Here is a 14,566-nt window from a genome sequence, read left to right as displayed (position 1 = left end):
TAGACTTAAGCTAGTCTTTGCGCTAAGGCGACAGTTACTCCAATATTTTAACATAGACTTAAGCTAGTCTTTGCGCTAAGGCGACAGTAACTCCAATATTTTAACATAGACTTAAGCTAGTCTTTGCGCTAAGGTGACCGTAACTCCAATATTTTAACATAGACTTAAGGTAGTCTTTGCGCTAAGGTGACCGTAACTCCAATATTTTAACATAGACTTAAGCTAGTCTTTGCGCTAAGGTGACCGTAACTCCAATATTTTAACATAGACTTAAGCTAGTCTTTGCGCTAAGGTGACCGTAACTCCAATATTTTAACATAGACTTAAGCTTTTCTTTGCGCTAAGGTGACCGTAACTCCAATATTTTAACATAGACTTAAACTAGTCTTTGCGCTAAGGTTGTTGTGTACAACAACACCCTGAACAGCAAATTGCGGTGCCCAAGTCGCACAACCCATCCGTGCCGCCTCCGAAATGTTTAAAACGTTTGGATTATGCCCTAGTTTTCTGTCTGTGTTTGATGCTTGAGTGTCACATATTCCCAACAATTGTCATTGCTATTTTTCAGATCTCAACTTTTGGAACTACTTCTGAATACCGCCAAGACAGGTGACCAGGATGTCAAGAACACGCCCCCAAACTATAACTCAGGTAACCGCCTGTTGCATTCAACACCAGCAGGCATCTGTCTCTAACACCAGACCCTTCCAGTTCTTCTGTTTCTATCTCTGCGTTGATGTTATCAACGTGCCTGAAAGGCTGTAGTGTGTGGGAACACGGCTATAACACCTTGCGTTACCGGGCTGCCATAATCCCCCCGATTCAGTTCCAAAATAGATTTAACAAGTACCAGAGCAAAGGGCTCTGATGTTTCCTAGGCAATGATTCTTCCTGGAATTGCACTCGTACGTACTTCCAGGCCTTTAAGTTTCAACTACGTCACATGCAAATTATATAAAGGAATGTTTGTAAAAGGGTTTCGGACAACCTGGCTTCACCACGTAACCTCTGAATTTTTACCCATGCATATAAGTTGATCATCACAGGATCTAGTGCGATAACAGGCACTTCACTTAAAAAGTCGATCGAGGTTGCTTTCATTTTAACAGTGTACCGCTTTTAAGATAAAATCGCAAAGACATATGGATATGTTTGTTGCGCCAACATTCCTGAGTATTCATAATATATTCATATTAATATATTAATATTAAGACAAAATATTCCTCTTAACAATATTTAAAATGGCCCACTGATGACACCATTTCCAATAATGTAACTTCTTTTAGCGGGATTTTAGAAGTTGGAAGTGCAAGATTGTCAAACCTGTATACACATAACTTCATATATTCGTGAGTGCGACCTTTCTGTACAGATTCTTGTACCGGCGTCAAGCAGAAGTGTAAAGTGAGGTTGTCGGGGATGGATATATGCTGAATGTAGCAAAGAAAACAACATAATTTATATAATTGACTTGGTAGTAAGCTGATAAAGCCTGTTAGGAAAGGCGTGGAAGCCAGAGATGTGCAAATCAAAGGGTGTAGTTTAGACAGGAGATAGATGTTTATACAGTTGATTGGGCATAGTGGAGCAGTAGTCTTTAATGTTGAGGTCATTGAAATGCAGTTCGCCGTAAGCCGGTGTTTTAGATCCGCGTGATGATACAGTGTTTGGACGAATGTTGCCTTAACTTATTAAGCTCTGGCATTAGTACTTGGTGCATGCTCACGGGCACCTGGGGTCAGTGGAGATTGGTAAATAACGCACATGCCACACGGCCTGTAAGTGAGGTTGCGAAGTACTCCAAATGTTTGAAATTGCATTTATTCTCGGGGATTTCATTCCGACCAGCTGTGGTCATGTTCACTCACCTGTAAAATACATCTCCTAATTTTTTGTTTCTTTTAGAGGCTTGTAGGAACCATGCTGTCAAAATTATCTTAATTAATCAGCAAAATACTGAATGTTTTCTTAAGAACTTTGAAATTGGGGTGACAAATAACGCATGTCAACCAGCTGTCTTATACGATGCTTTTTATGATTGCATAATTTATTAATGTTAATAAATCATGTTATTGGTAATTTAAATTTATCTTTGCTGATCCATCGTAAAATGAAATGTTTAATGTTTTTGTAAACCGGCGTTTAAGACCGCAGATCTTGTTTGAATTGCTTTGAGCAGTACGGAGTGGGGTGTATGTCAAACAAACAGAAGGGCGGTAAGTAATAAGGATGATTTCGTTCATTTACAGTTATGTATAGCAGGAGCGTTAATTCCGAATTACCCGCCTTATCAGGCAATTATCCAGTACCCTGCTGGGCGGAGATTTTATAGTCTGTCAATAGACACAACTTGTTTGATCGGGATTACAGCATTCAAGGCTTCAGGCTTTCAAAACGTTTATGGTGGACATGCGGAGGACATTTTCACACTGAATCACCACAGGATTTAACTACCGCGAAGATAACCGTTATGTTATTTCTGCCATAGGTTCCAGATCCAGTTACGAGCAAGTCTTACTTTTAACCGGTGACTCTCATCTCTCATCATCGTTCGTGACGGCTATATTGTCTGGTGTTGCCTGCCTTTTATAAAACCCTATCGCAAGACGTTGTTCATGCTATCAAGCACAAGTTTATCCAACCAGTTTACGATTATATACAGGAAAACCATAATTATATGTAATATTGCCGATCGCTCCCTTTTAACTAAATTCACCCACATACAACTGTGGAATATTCACTAATATCCAACTGTAGAATATTCACCTACATACAACTGTGGGATATTCACCCACATACAGCTGTGGGATATTCACCAACATACAACTGTGGGATATTCACCAACATGCAACTGTGGAATATTCACCCATATGCAGCTCTGGAATATTCACCCACGTACAGCTGTGGGATATTCACCAACATACAACTGTGGGATATTCACCCACATACAGCTGTGGATTATTCACCCACAAACAACAGTGGGATATTCACCCACGTACAACTGTGGGATATTCACCAACATACAACTGTGGGATATTCACCCACATACAACTGTGGGATATTCACCCACTTACAGCTGTGGGATATTCACCCACATACAACTGTAGAATATTCACCCACGTACAGCTGTGGAATATTCACCAACATACAACTGTGGGATATTCACCCATATACAACTGTTGGATATTCACCCACATACAACTGTGGGATATTCACCCATATACAACTTTGGAATATTCACCCACATACACGTCTTGAATACGTTAACGCTTACAGTACACGTTTCTGAACAGCTTCATCTATATTCTAAAGGACTCTAGGCCATCAGCAACAAACATGTCAGCTCAAAATACGTAATAATAAACAAGACAAAGGCCACTAGATCTTTACATTCATTAACATAGAAAGGCAGTGCGGCATTCTGACTCAAACAACATCTGCTAGTTCAGGCTTTCTACATGGTAAACAGCCACGTACATAAATCAGAGGTACATCCGGTGGCGTTATTCATGTCGACGCGACCCACACGGCTAATAATGCTGATCCTTATTCATCTTAAAGGCGTAATTGATGCAACATTGGATATCAATACGTCAGAAGGTACCGTAAATACGGATTTGATCGGTTTGTATTGACACATATCAGTATTTCTTCCACGGGTGTCAATGTTTCTTGTATAATAGGATACTGATCCCTGATGTTATACATCATTCTGACAGTAAAAAATGAAGCTGATATCCTTTTTTGAATAGTGTAGCAATTACAGGCATCTGGAATCCTTCATGAAATTTACACAGTTCCTCCCATCAATCCTTCAGTAGAGCCCTGATGTTGGTTGCCATCCAACTGAATTCCTTTGGGCCGCCGAGTGTCTTGTACGATCTGGAGCTCTTGAGAAGAAATGTACCATTACGTTAGCATATTTTACTCAAACTGCACCTAGTTGTTTCAATTGTTCAAATTTTTCGACCAATTAATGTTGCTGATGTTTTTTATTGCCTGGCGGTGTTACATTAGAACTCACGTGGATGGATTTGAAGTGCACGCATTCCTTCTAATTTCGTACTATGGATTTTGAGTGCTTTGAGTGCAATTATTTTGTGATATTATGGGTAATGTGTAAGAACAAGCTAGCCTTTAAGGAAATCAAATATAATAAGGTGCAGTTGAAACTGTTTTTGTACGTTTCTTGAACGTCTGGCTGATAGTACTATTGGACATGTATGCATTCGTATATTTTCGTATGATAATGGGATTTCCAGTGCCGAGTCAAAAAATTTTGATTCGCTTTCGCGTTGTTTCCAGATCAATGTGTCATTTCATAAAGCGAAACCACATTAATTCGAATCCTTTACAAAAAATGAATATAACTGTATAACTTTGGAGAACAACGGATGCTGGTATTAGAGTCAGTGAGTGAGTTACTGCTTTGAACAATATTCAAGTCATATCAAGGTGTATCAGCTTGAGGTCGGATGAAAGCCCGAAGTGATGCATGGCGATTATCACTTTGGTGAAATCCACGAGCACATGTATGGTGTTGACATACTTGGAAGCATTGTCGGGGCAAACAGGGATTCGAACCCACAATCATAGGTTTCAGGCGTACCCAAGCGTCGCAACAAAGATGACTGGCCAGTCCGTGCTACTTCCGACATTTAACCATATATGTTGGCCCGATAGGGAATTCTTGTTAATGAGATTTCCCTGTCAACCTTTTCTAGATCTTCCCAATGTACTCATGCACAAAACGATGGAGAAGGTTATCATACTTTCACAGCAAAGTATTATTCTTCAAATTAGAAAAGGCGACGCAATCGAGCAAAAAGAAGTTGCCTTAGTCATATTCAAATTACGTGTATATACAGGTGAAACACCTTTTGTAATTAACTGGTATTTCAATACAGGTACATTTATCTTGCAGCCCACATTTAGTTGTTAAATCATTAGAGTCCAAGTAAAAGTCATATTTGAGGATCGTCATTGCCTCTGTTTTCTGTTATTGATGAGGCATGATGCAATAATGCAGTTAACGTATCTTGAATTAAGATATCCGGTCGTGTTTATGAATGGTTTGATTTCTGTCTCATTGATATAAGGGTAAATATCTCATTGATATCTAGGGGTTTAAAGTGTTCGCTCGTCACGCCTAAGGCCCGTGTTCGACTCTCAGCGTAGTTTCCATTTCTGGTGTACCCTGACAATGCTGGAATGGCTTAAGGCACACACACAGACACACAGATTCTCTTTCTCTCATTCACACACCAGTGACACTTTTCATGACGCAATGAGGTAAAGTACATATTTTATATTTTTTTAATATATTGTCATTTATCTTTGAGCTGCATTGACATAGACACTATGGCTATACAATGTTCATTCATAACACTGGTGTCATCACTGACATTAAGGGATCCACTGATATGGTTTTCACCGCTGTTTCGCGTTTTTCGCCCAGTGGTATCTGTTTCAGTAGACAGAGTGGTCCTGTTTCTCTGTCGGAGACTTTTCGCATTTAGATTATAACAATCTATTTATAAGCCCCATGGTACGTAAAGTATAATGCGCAACTGGACAAAACATGAGTTTCTCGAACATAAACATCCTCTGGCATTTTTGTATACACAGACTTTATATTCCTGTTACATACAAATCTAAATGGTTTCATAGTAATTAAAGAACTTCACCACTCGATAACGGGCAGCTTGGGTTTTATTCTCTCCAAGGAGACGAGAATGCAATTTGAATGCACACAAAATCGTTGACCGGGCTCATATGTATAAGGCTATGCGCACTGAGCACTGAGTTTTGCGCCAAATAGCAGACCGCATGTTTGTTGTTGCTATGGTTATTTTTTGTTGTTTATCATCATACTCATTTATATTTTATTGTTTTCAGAAACGGCAACAGATATCGAGGTTATGTTATACGTGGATAGCATTGACTCCATCAACGAAGCAAATATGGTATGTGGCAATCCTGAAAGTTACTGGTATATAGTGTTGAAGTAGTATAGATACACACTGGCATATCATACGACATGCCCAGATGTTACTTCCTACACTTCAGTGTATAAATCTCACAAATTTAAATAAGAATGGTTTGAAAAATTAAAGAGAAGTTTCCAATTTCAACAGAAAAAAGGCCCGTGAACCAAGTGAGACACGAAACTTGTATTTGTACTGTCTTCATGCACATCTGACCAGTGAAGATCCGGGTCAGAATTGATCTTCAGCAACCCATGCTTGTCGTAAGAGGCGACTAACGGGATCGGGTGGTCAGGCTCGCTGACTTTGTTGACACACGTCATCGTATCCCAACTGCACAGATGGATGCTCATAATCTTGATCACCGGATTGTCTGGTCCAGACTCGATTATTTACAGACCGCCGCCATATAGCTGAAGTATTGCTGAGTGCGGCGTTAAACAACAAACCACCTAGCCACCTAGCCAACCAACTTAGTTTATCTGAGAGTATCAGTTGGGTCAAAGACCTTCTCATACTGAAGTGTTCCTAAAGTGTTTCCTAAAATGTTCTAGCTTCACGTTACCATATCATTTGTTATCACAAGTCTTAAATATTCATGTTATTACACAAACAAAGCCTTGTATTTATTTATATGGATATGCTCCTGGTAACTTGCCTGAAGATTTTTAATTTATATTGGTATAGATAATTTGGGCCAAAGGGTCCTTATCAAACCATTTCTTTGATAGAAATTAAACGGATGCTGAAGAAGTATCAAGCTCTCGGTTATATTAATAAATTCTTCTTAACACTTCCAACAGCGTTTATATCTTAGGGAGATTCCTTAACACTCAATAAAGTAAGAAGAAAATCGATGGTATGTTTTGATATTTCTCGTGTATTCTGGATATGATATTACACGGATCTTTTTGAGAGTTTTCTTCCTCGCATATACTACTTTGTTGTAATCAAAGAAAGATAATGTTATCTATTTGTAAAGGATTTTACCTGAGAACCGTTCCTTGTTTTTAAAGGCTTAGATTACTGCTGTAATTTAGACTCAGGGTTCAAAACGTTTCTGACGATGCGTAAATAATTATGTATAAAAAAAATATAATGACAATAATTGAGTGAGTAAAGTTTAGTTCGCTTATCAAAGACATGTTAGTCGATTCTATTTCTTCTTTCGCAAATATGCGAGACTAAATCTGAAAATCTGAACCAATTCATTAAATTTCAAACTGTCGAGGATAGCCACAACATTTACTTTGTAACGATTGTGAATCGTCACCTAATCATAGAGATCTGTTTTCCTTTTTATGCAATATTACAAAGGGGACTAAGAATATCAGTTTCAAGGACATCTTTGTTTGGTGATAATAACACTTTTATGACATTAATCCGAACCCCGTTAAGCCGAACGATAGCACTTCGTGTGAAATCGTTCGGATTAACGGGTGTTGAGATAAACGAGCTCAGAAATAACCGCGGAATGTTCGATGCATCCAGGATTCACTGTATATGCAAACCTATTATATACTCATTGTATATCTCCACTTGTGTTGCAGGACTTTACCTTAAGTGTCTTACTGCATCTACAATGGAAGGACACACGTCTTGTCAGCTTTAACATTGGTCCCTCATTTGGAAATCTTACATTTCTCGAATTCGACTCACAAAGTATTCAAAGGATATGGGTGCCAGATATATTCTTCCCGAACGAAAAAAAGGCAAGCTTCCATGACGTCATGATGGCCAATCAGATGATGCGATTGTATCGTGACGGTTTGATTCTCTACATATCCAGGTAAGTAACGCGTCATCATGTTTTACGACTACCATAAAACTGCCCTTGTACACTGGGATCCTTCTGTACACATTGCTGATCATGTAGCTGAGTGTTAAATGTTGTTGCTTTTCAGACACGAGAAAGTGCCAGGATTTGAATTGTACGTTATGTGTTCATGACGGTGTTTCCCTTGCGATCATTGATTGTTTGTTGTTTATCGCGGCATTCTGCGTATAGCTATAAATAAACAATTCTGGACTGGACATAGAGTGATTGACACAGTGAGCATCCATGCGTTGAGATGCGATGACATGTCACCCAAGTCAATGAGCTTGAATTTAGTGGCGTTAGTCGCCTCTTACGACAACCATGGGCTGCTGGGGATCATTTCTAAAACGGATCAAGTTCACTTGCATGTTGCTGACAAAGTATTATAAAGAGCATATACCTGCCACTTAGCTGGTCACATGGAACTTTCTTTGTCTGTTTACTGTATGTATTAACCGATTTAGTAGTTTTAAGGTGTCCGACATGGTATCAGAAGATTCGTGGTTCGACTCCCAGTATGGGAAATTGAAATGTTATGAACGCTTCAAACACATGAGTCGGGTTCATTTATTTATTGCTCAATATTAAATGATTTTATTAAAACCAAATATTTCAAATGATGATGTCAGGATGTAACCCGATGGGCATCAACGCACTATCAGTATATGTAAGACATTCCACCATTTCTACACATATACAACATCTAATAACATCAGCAATATGGCGGCAGTCTGTAAATAATCGAGTCTGGACTAGACAATCCAGTGATCAGCATCATGAGCATAGATATACGTAGCTGGGATTCGAAGACATGTGTCACCCAAGTCAGCGAGCATGACCACCCGGTCCCGTTAGTCGACTCTTGCGACAAGCATGGGTTACTTAAGACCAAGTCTAACCCGGATCTTCACGGGGGTATTGTAATAAGAAATTATATTTTGGAAAATGGTATTTTTGCATCACATGTACCTCACGGGCAATGTGGAGATTTTCAAGTGTTTAAAGTGTTTGCTAGTCCCGCCGAATTTCCCTCAAACACGGACAGAGCGAAGACAGTAGATTCCCCACCATCCAGAATGAGTGAAGACAATTTCAGATGGTGCTTATTGGAATATCACTATACAAGCCAAGTAACCCATACTCAATAACTCATCGGAATATGTCTCCCCACACAAACAGTTGCCCCACTTCCACCCCCACACTCCCTCATCAAGCATTCTGGTAAGACGATGGTCATCACAGTACAACTCTTGATGTCATTCAGTGTTTCCTTGCTACCAGATCTAAGCACCACCAGATCAAAGAGCTGACACCCTTTCGAGAATCCACCAAATCATACCCTATCCTGACTGTAATTTCTCTCACGCTGTCGTAATTAAATGTATTGCGACGACCCAAGATGCCTTTTGAAAGAGACCCAAAGAGAGACTATACAATGAACCCATGAAGATGTCCCCGGTCCAAATTAATTTAATTCCTGTATTATTGCAGCCAAATAGAGTGCCTTCAGGTTGAAGCGGTGAGATCAGCTTCGAATAGATTTTGATGATCTTTCTTTCGTTTAATTTTAGGTTATCGATGACATTGAGTTGCCCTATGAACCTGCGGTACTATCCATTCGACAAACAGTCGTGTTCGGTCCAGATCATGAGCTGTAAGTATTGTCATCGCAGCACCTGCGCACGCGCCATTATCGCATACATTCAGGAGAACCTGTTTACTGGGAGCAAGGGAAATTGCTTTGGTCCCCTTGGGGTTGTATTTGTAGACGGTCTCTCCCGTTCGTGATTGATTAGCAAATGATGAACACTGGACGCATCGTTGCATCATTAAACGCTGGTCACGCCCTTGAGTAACCCTGGGGAGGGAGGTCGGAATGATACTGCCTCTTATGGCCGTCATCCTTTGAGCCGTCATCCGATTGTCTGTTTGTCGAATTGACCAAATGACGGGCATTAGATTGCGGTGGTCACTTTTTCGCTGATTTGATTGATTGGCAATAATATAATTGAAATTAATTGATTTTCTTTTTATACGGGTAAATTTGATTAGGTTCGACATCAATTTATGACTAAATACAGTTTATGTTAAAAACACATAAGAAAAAAGTTTTAAAAAGTGAAATTGATTGAAACATTTAATCTGATAAGGTTTTAGGTTTTAATGTAATTGTTTTGTTTTCTTTCAATCGCATGGGATTGTGCATGCCTATAAACAATGCGACTCAGTGCTTAAAAGAAATTCATCAGGATATTTCATTGGGGCCTCTGAATATTGCATTTTCTATTTCAATACAATTTTGCCGAACTAGCCTAGGATATCACAAACGAGAACATTTGATCTGTTCTCGTGTACACTGTAATGCAATAATTGCACATTGTAACTGAGTCTAAAAAACAGTGACAGTGGCGCTGCCTGGTGGTTAAGGCGTTCGCTCGTCACGCCGATGACCCAGGTTCGATTCCCCACATGGGTACAATGTGTGAAGTCCATTTCTTACGCAAATATAACATCCAGTTTGTCATATTGCGATATTTGGTGTAGCCATGCATTGAAATTGACCTACTTCCTTTGACAAATCAATTTTAGCGTTTTGTAGGATTTTATTATGACTGATTATCACTTGTAAACCCCCAGCCTATAAAAGTCGAGGGTATGTACTTATACCAAGGAACCGTCCGGAAACATTTTTGTTCAACCGATAACATGAGGAGTATGGTCACAATGTTTTCAGTGAGTGAGTATGGTTTTACGCCGCTTTTAGCAATATTCTAGCAATATCACGGCGGGGGACACCAGAAATGGGCTTCACATATTGTACCCATGTGGGGAATCGAAAGTATGGTTCCGATTTTCTTATTTTTGAAAGAGTTGCGACAGTTTGCATATTTTGAAATTAAAAAGAAACCAAGGGAATTTTAGTTCAAACAAAAATGTGAACACATTTCAATAGATTGATTTCTAATCCGTTGATTACCCTCCACATCTGTAGGAGGTGTTGTGCAAAATTGTATTTTGATATTTTTGATTGATCGAGAATTATCACAAACTCTTGAACTCAAATTTGTTCAACCAATAACTTTACAATCATTTAATGGATGTTCGGATTCGGTAATGGCTTCTCAGATTATAAGAAAAGTGCACTGCAAAGTGTGATAAAAATCTTGAATGTTTTCAACAATAATCATTATTAACTGTTGTACAGTTGAAGTAGGGAGTTATGGTCTGGGTATGAGTGAGTCTTGCTCTCATTGTTTGGCTTGTCTGAAATGATAGTCTTATGTTTACAAGTATCGCCAGTTTATCAGTTTAAAAGTTTATCATTGTTTTTAGATATTTGATTTTAACTACTAATATTTGTTTATGGGTTGGTTATTGCTATACGCCAGTATACCGCTGCAGAGCTTTGCTTATCAGTTGAGGACAAGGACCATTTCACTTAACACTGCGTTCATTTATTATTCGTATCTCTGGTCTCTCAACGTAAATATTGAGTCAGATGCAGGTAAAATCACAGGCCCTCGTGTCTTTGCGAGGATTATAGGTTAAAAAATAAATTGAAATAAAACATATTGAGATAACCGCCGACACGAAATGCTTCGTGACTTATTGTACTGTGAAGTATCTCGAGTCGAGGGTCATCTCAAAATTTTATTGATTTTAATCTTTAATCCTCGCAGAGACGCGAGGGCCTGTGGGTAAAATGTCATAATGCAACCTAACATTTATATTTGCAGTCGGATACGCCGAGGACAAACTCAACCTTAAATGGATGAATTCGTCTAACAGCGAGCCCGTTGTTGTTAACGACATCGTGGAGTTGCCTCAGTTTGAAGTGACAGGATCCGAAGCCAACAGATGCAGGAAGAAATACCATCAGAGCACAGGTAATTATGTCATCGACACCATTTCTCCATTCTATATTCATAAATACCCGAAACTAGTTCGATCGCTAGTATGGAAGCGAAAGACACCCAACCAATCATATTACACGCATCGGCGAGGAAAAATCTGTGGGATGTCACTGATTAGAGGGATTGGGATTGGGACTTTCTGATAACCTACAAAACGAAACTATGTCAGCGGAGTGAGTGAGTGAGTGAGTGAGTGAGTGAGTTCAGTTTTACACTGCACTCAGCAATATTCCAACTATATGTCGGCGGTATATAATCTAGTCTGGACCAGACAATCAGGTGATCCACAGCACGACTATCGGTCGACAAAGTTACAACAGAATTATAGGTAATAGGTCACCTGGGTACATCTGGAATTATACAATATTGCTCAGCCAATCAGAATCCAACATGGATGTATACTATAGAAAATAAAATTTGGTGGTATACCTCTTCGCATATATTACTAGAAAACGCAAAGAATACGTGTCAAATATTGTGATGGGAATCGAGTATGTGGGTAGGAAAAATAAAAACGTTGAACTTCTATCGAGTTATTTTGGCTAGTGACGTGGCATCGTATGTGCGATATACTTCTATAGAAGTAGAGTGGTCCTATAAGCAAGAATTGTAACTGGTTAACAAAGCTGAACACCTTTCAATTATATATATTCGGAAACTTCCTTAGAGCGCTTGGAGCAGGCAGTGTGTTCCTCTTATAAGATATGTAACAATATGATCACTCCATACGGTGAAGTCTTTACCTCACTCTGTTACATAAGAATGTGGTAAAATCACCCCTATTACCAAAACAAAATGTTGACACTTTAATATTTTCAACATTGAAATCACTATCATTTTACGCACATGTGTACAGGAAATCCATTACGCTTTCACAGTGTTTGTGTATTTTTTCATCAGTTCTGTTTATGCTGTTAATGTTTTGTCTTTGTTTACAGGCGTTCACAGTTGCCTCCAGGCAAACTTCTTCCTCGCTCGCAACATCGGCTACTACGTCGTCCAAATGTACATCCCCAGCATCCTTATCGTCATGCTGTCCTGGATCTCATTCTGGCTCACCGTCAACTCAGTTCCAGGCCGCATTTCATTGGGCGTACTTACTGTTCTCACCATGACAACGCAAAGTTCAGGGGTCAACGCCTCACTTCCGCGCGTGTCATACACCAAAGCTATTGACGTGTGGATGTCCACCTGTCTGGTGTTTGTTTTTGCCGCACTGCTGGAGTTTGCTATAGTCAACGTCTTGAGCCGCAAGGAAACCCTCTCTGGTTTCACGATACGCAATGTGTTCAGTATTCCTAGAGATTTGGAAAAAGGGGATCAGCTGAAAGAGGTAAATGTAGCTTCTTGTTAGGATGTGAGTTGGGTTAAATCCTGCTCTGAGTGAGTGAGTTCAGTTTTACGCTGCTTTTAGCAATATTGCAGCAATATCACGGCGGGGGACACCAGAAATGGGCTTCACACATCGTAACCATGAGGGGAATCGAACCCGGGGTCTTCTGCATGACGAGCGAACGTTTTAACCACTGGGCAGCGGTCTATAAATATTCGAGCCTGGACAAGACAATCCAGTATTCAACATCATGAGCATCTATCTACACATTTTGGATACGATGATATGTGTCAACGAAATCAGCGAGCCTGACCACCCTATCCCGTTAGTTGCCTCTTACGATAAGCATGCGTTGCCGAAGACCAATTATAAAACGGTTCTTCGTGGGTATCCAGATAATGTGAAACCTTCAGGTTACACAACACCAAATGTTTTCCCCATAGACTTCTATAGTAACGTTACATTTTTAAAAATCATCCAGGCTGTGAACAACCATGTATACATGGGTAGTCTGGCCTTTAAACTACAATAAAAACACAATTTCCAGCTAACTTATCCTGCTAATTTTCCTAGCAGAGGAAGCGGAACACATCAATCCAAGTTCCGCACCAAATGTCACCTACTGGAAAATATCTGTACACACAATAAGCATACATCATGGTGATAAATATGACCGCAAGACATACTTAAAATTGTGGTCAGTTTTAATTACTGGATGGATGTGATGTTGAAAAACATAAAAATCTTACACTATTTCATCCAATCACAGCTGTCACATGTCTCTATCTCTTCAGATGTTTACATACTGTTCTCGCTCAGGTAGCATGTGATTCTGATTTAGTGGAACCTTTACTAACGAATGACCGAAGTTGGAAATCACGTCTTTGCATGTGCTACTGCATTTGTTTCCACCAGAATACGTACATCAGTGTGTGTCTTCTCTTGCAGCAATCCTCACCGTTGGACGGCGGCGGCACACCTCGAGACAGCTATAGCACAAAGCGGCCGGGCAAACGTGGGATAGTCTACGCCATGTACTTAGATGTGGCTTCCAGAATCGGCTTCCCCGTGGCATTCATATTGTTCATAATGGTGTACTGGCTGTATTACATCAACGTTGAATAACATGGAACTGGTGGACAATGGTGGACAAGGGTCAGGTTATTTGACAAATGGAACATAATAACGACAAACTCCTGTTAGAATATGATTCCTGTTGATGCATTGACAAACAACAGTGACAAGGGTTGTGATGCTTTATTTTGTGACGGAGTAGAAGGAATTGTATACCATGTGTATGGTTTAAACATTGCAACTAGATGCGGGGTACTACATGTACTGCATGAAAGATAATATATTGTGTATATACCAACTACATGGCACATCTGAAGGTGAATTCTTAGCTTATTGGACGGGCATCCTGTGGTTATTTGGACTATACCAGCTATAAAGCGTATTTGAAGGTGAAGGAATAGCTTATTGGACAAAACTCCCGTGGTGATTTGGACTATAC

General features: G+C 39.6%; 1 protein-coding gene across 4 annotated transcripts in view; it reads left to right on the top strand.

Moving 5' to 3' along the window:
- LOC124283783 (glycine receptor subunit alpha-1-like) overlaps positions 1–14,205 on the top strand; it is a 71,826-nt gene extending 57,621 nt beyond the window's left edge. For all 4 annotated transcript variants that reach the window (XM_046719804.1, XM_046719806.1, XM_046719805.1 and 1 more), the window contains 7 exons: positions 569–651; positions 5,899–5,966; positions 7,538–7,776; positions 9,378–9,460; positions 11,544–11,693; positions 12,659–13,053; positions 14,002–14,205. In XM_046719804.1, coding sequence (XP_046575760.1) covers positions 569–651; positions 5,899–5,966; positions 7,538–7,776; positions 9,378–9,460; positions 11,544–11,693; positions 12,659–13,053; positions 14,002–14,178 — 1,195 coding nt within the window. In that variant the 3' untranslated portion in view covers positions 14,179–14,205. The remainder of the gene's footprint in view (positions 1–568; positions 652–5,898; positions 5,967–7,537; positions 7,777–9,377; positions 9,461–11,543; positions 11,694–12,658; positions 13,054–14,001) is intronic.
- Positions 14,206–14,566: the final 361 nt, after the last annotated feature.

Source organism: Haliotis rubra, unplaced genomic scaffold (genome assembly GCF_003918875.1).
Source record: "Haliotis rubra isolate DU_JTF1 unplaced genomic scaffold, ASM391887v1 Scf321, whole genome shotgun sequence".
Classification (NCBI taxonomy): domain Eukaryota; kingdom Metazoa; phylum Mollusca; class Gastropoda; order Lepetellida; family Haliotidae; genus Haliotis; species Haliotis rubra.
Note: the sequence above shows the minus strand (reverse complement) of the source record. Positions and strands in the feature narration are given on the sequence as shown.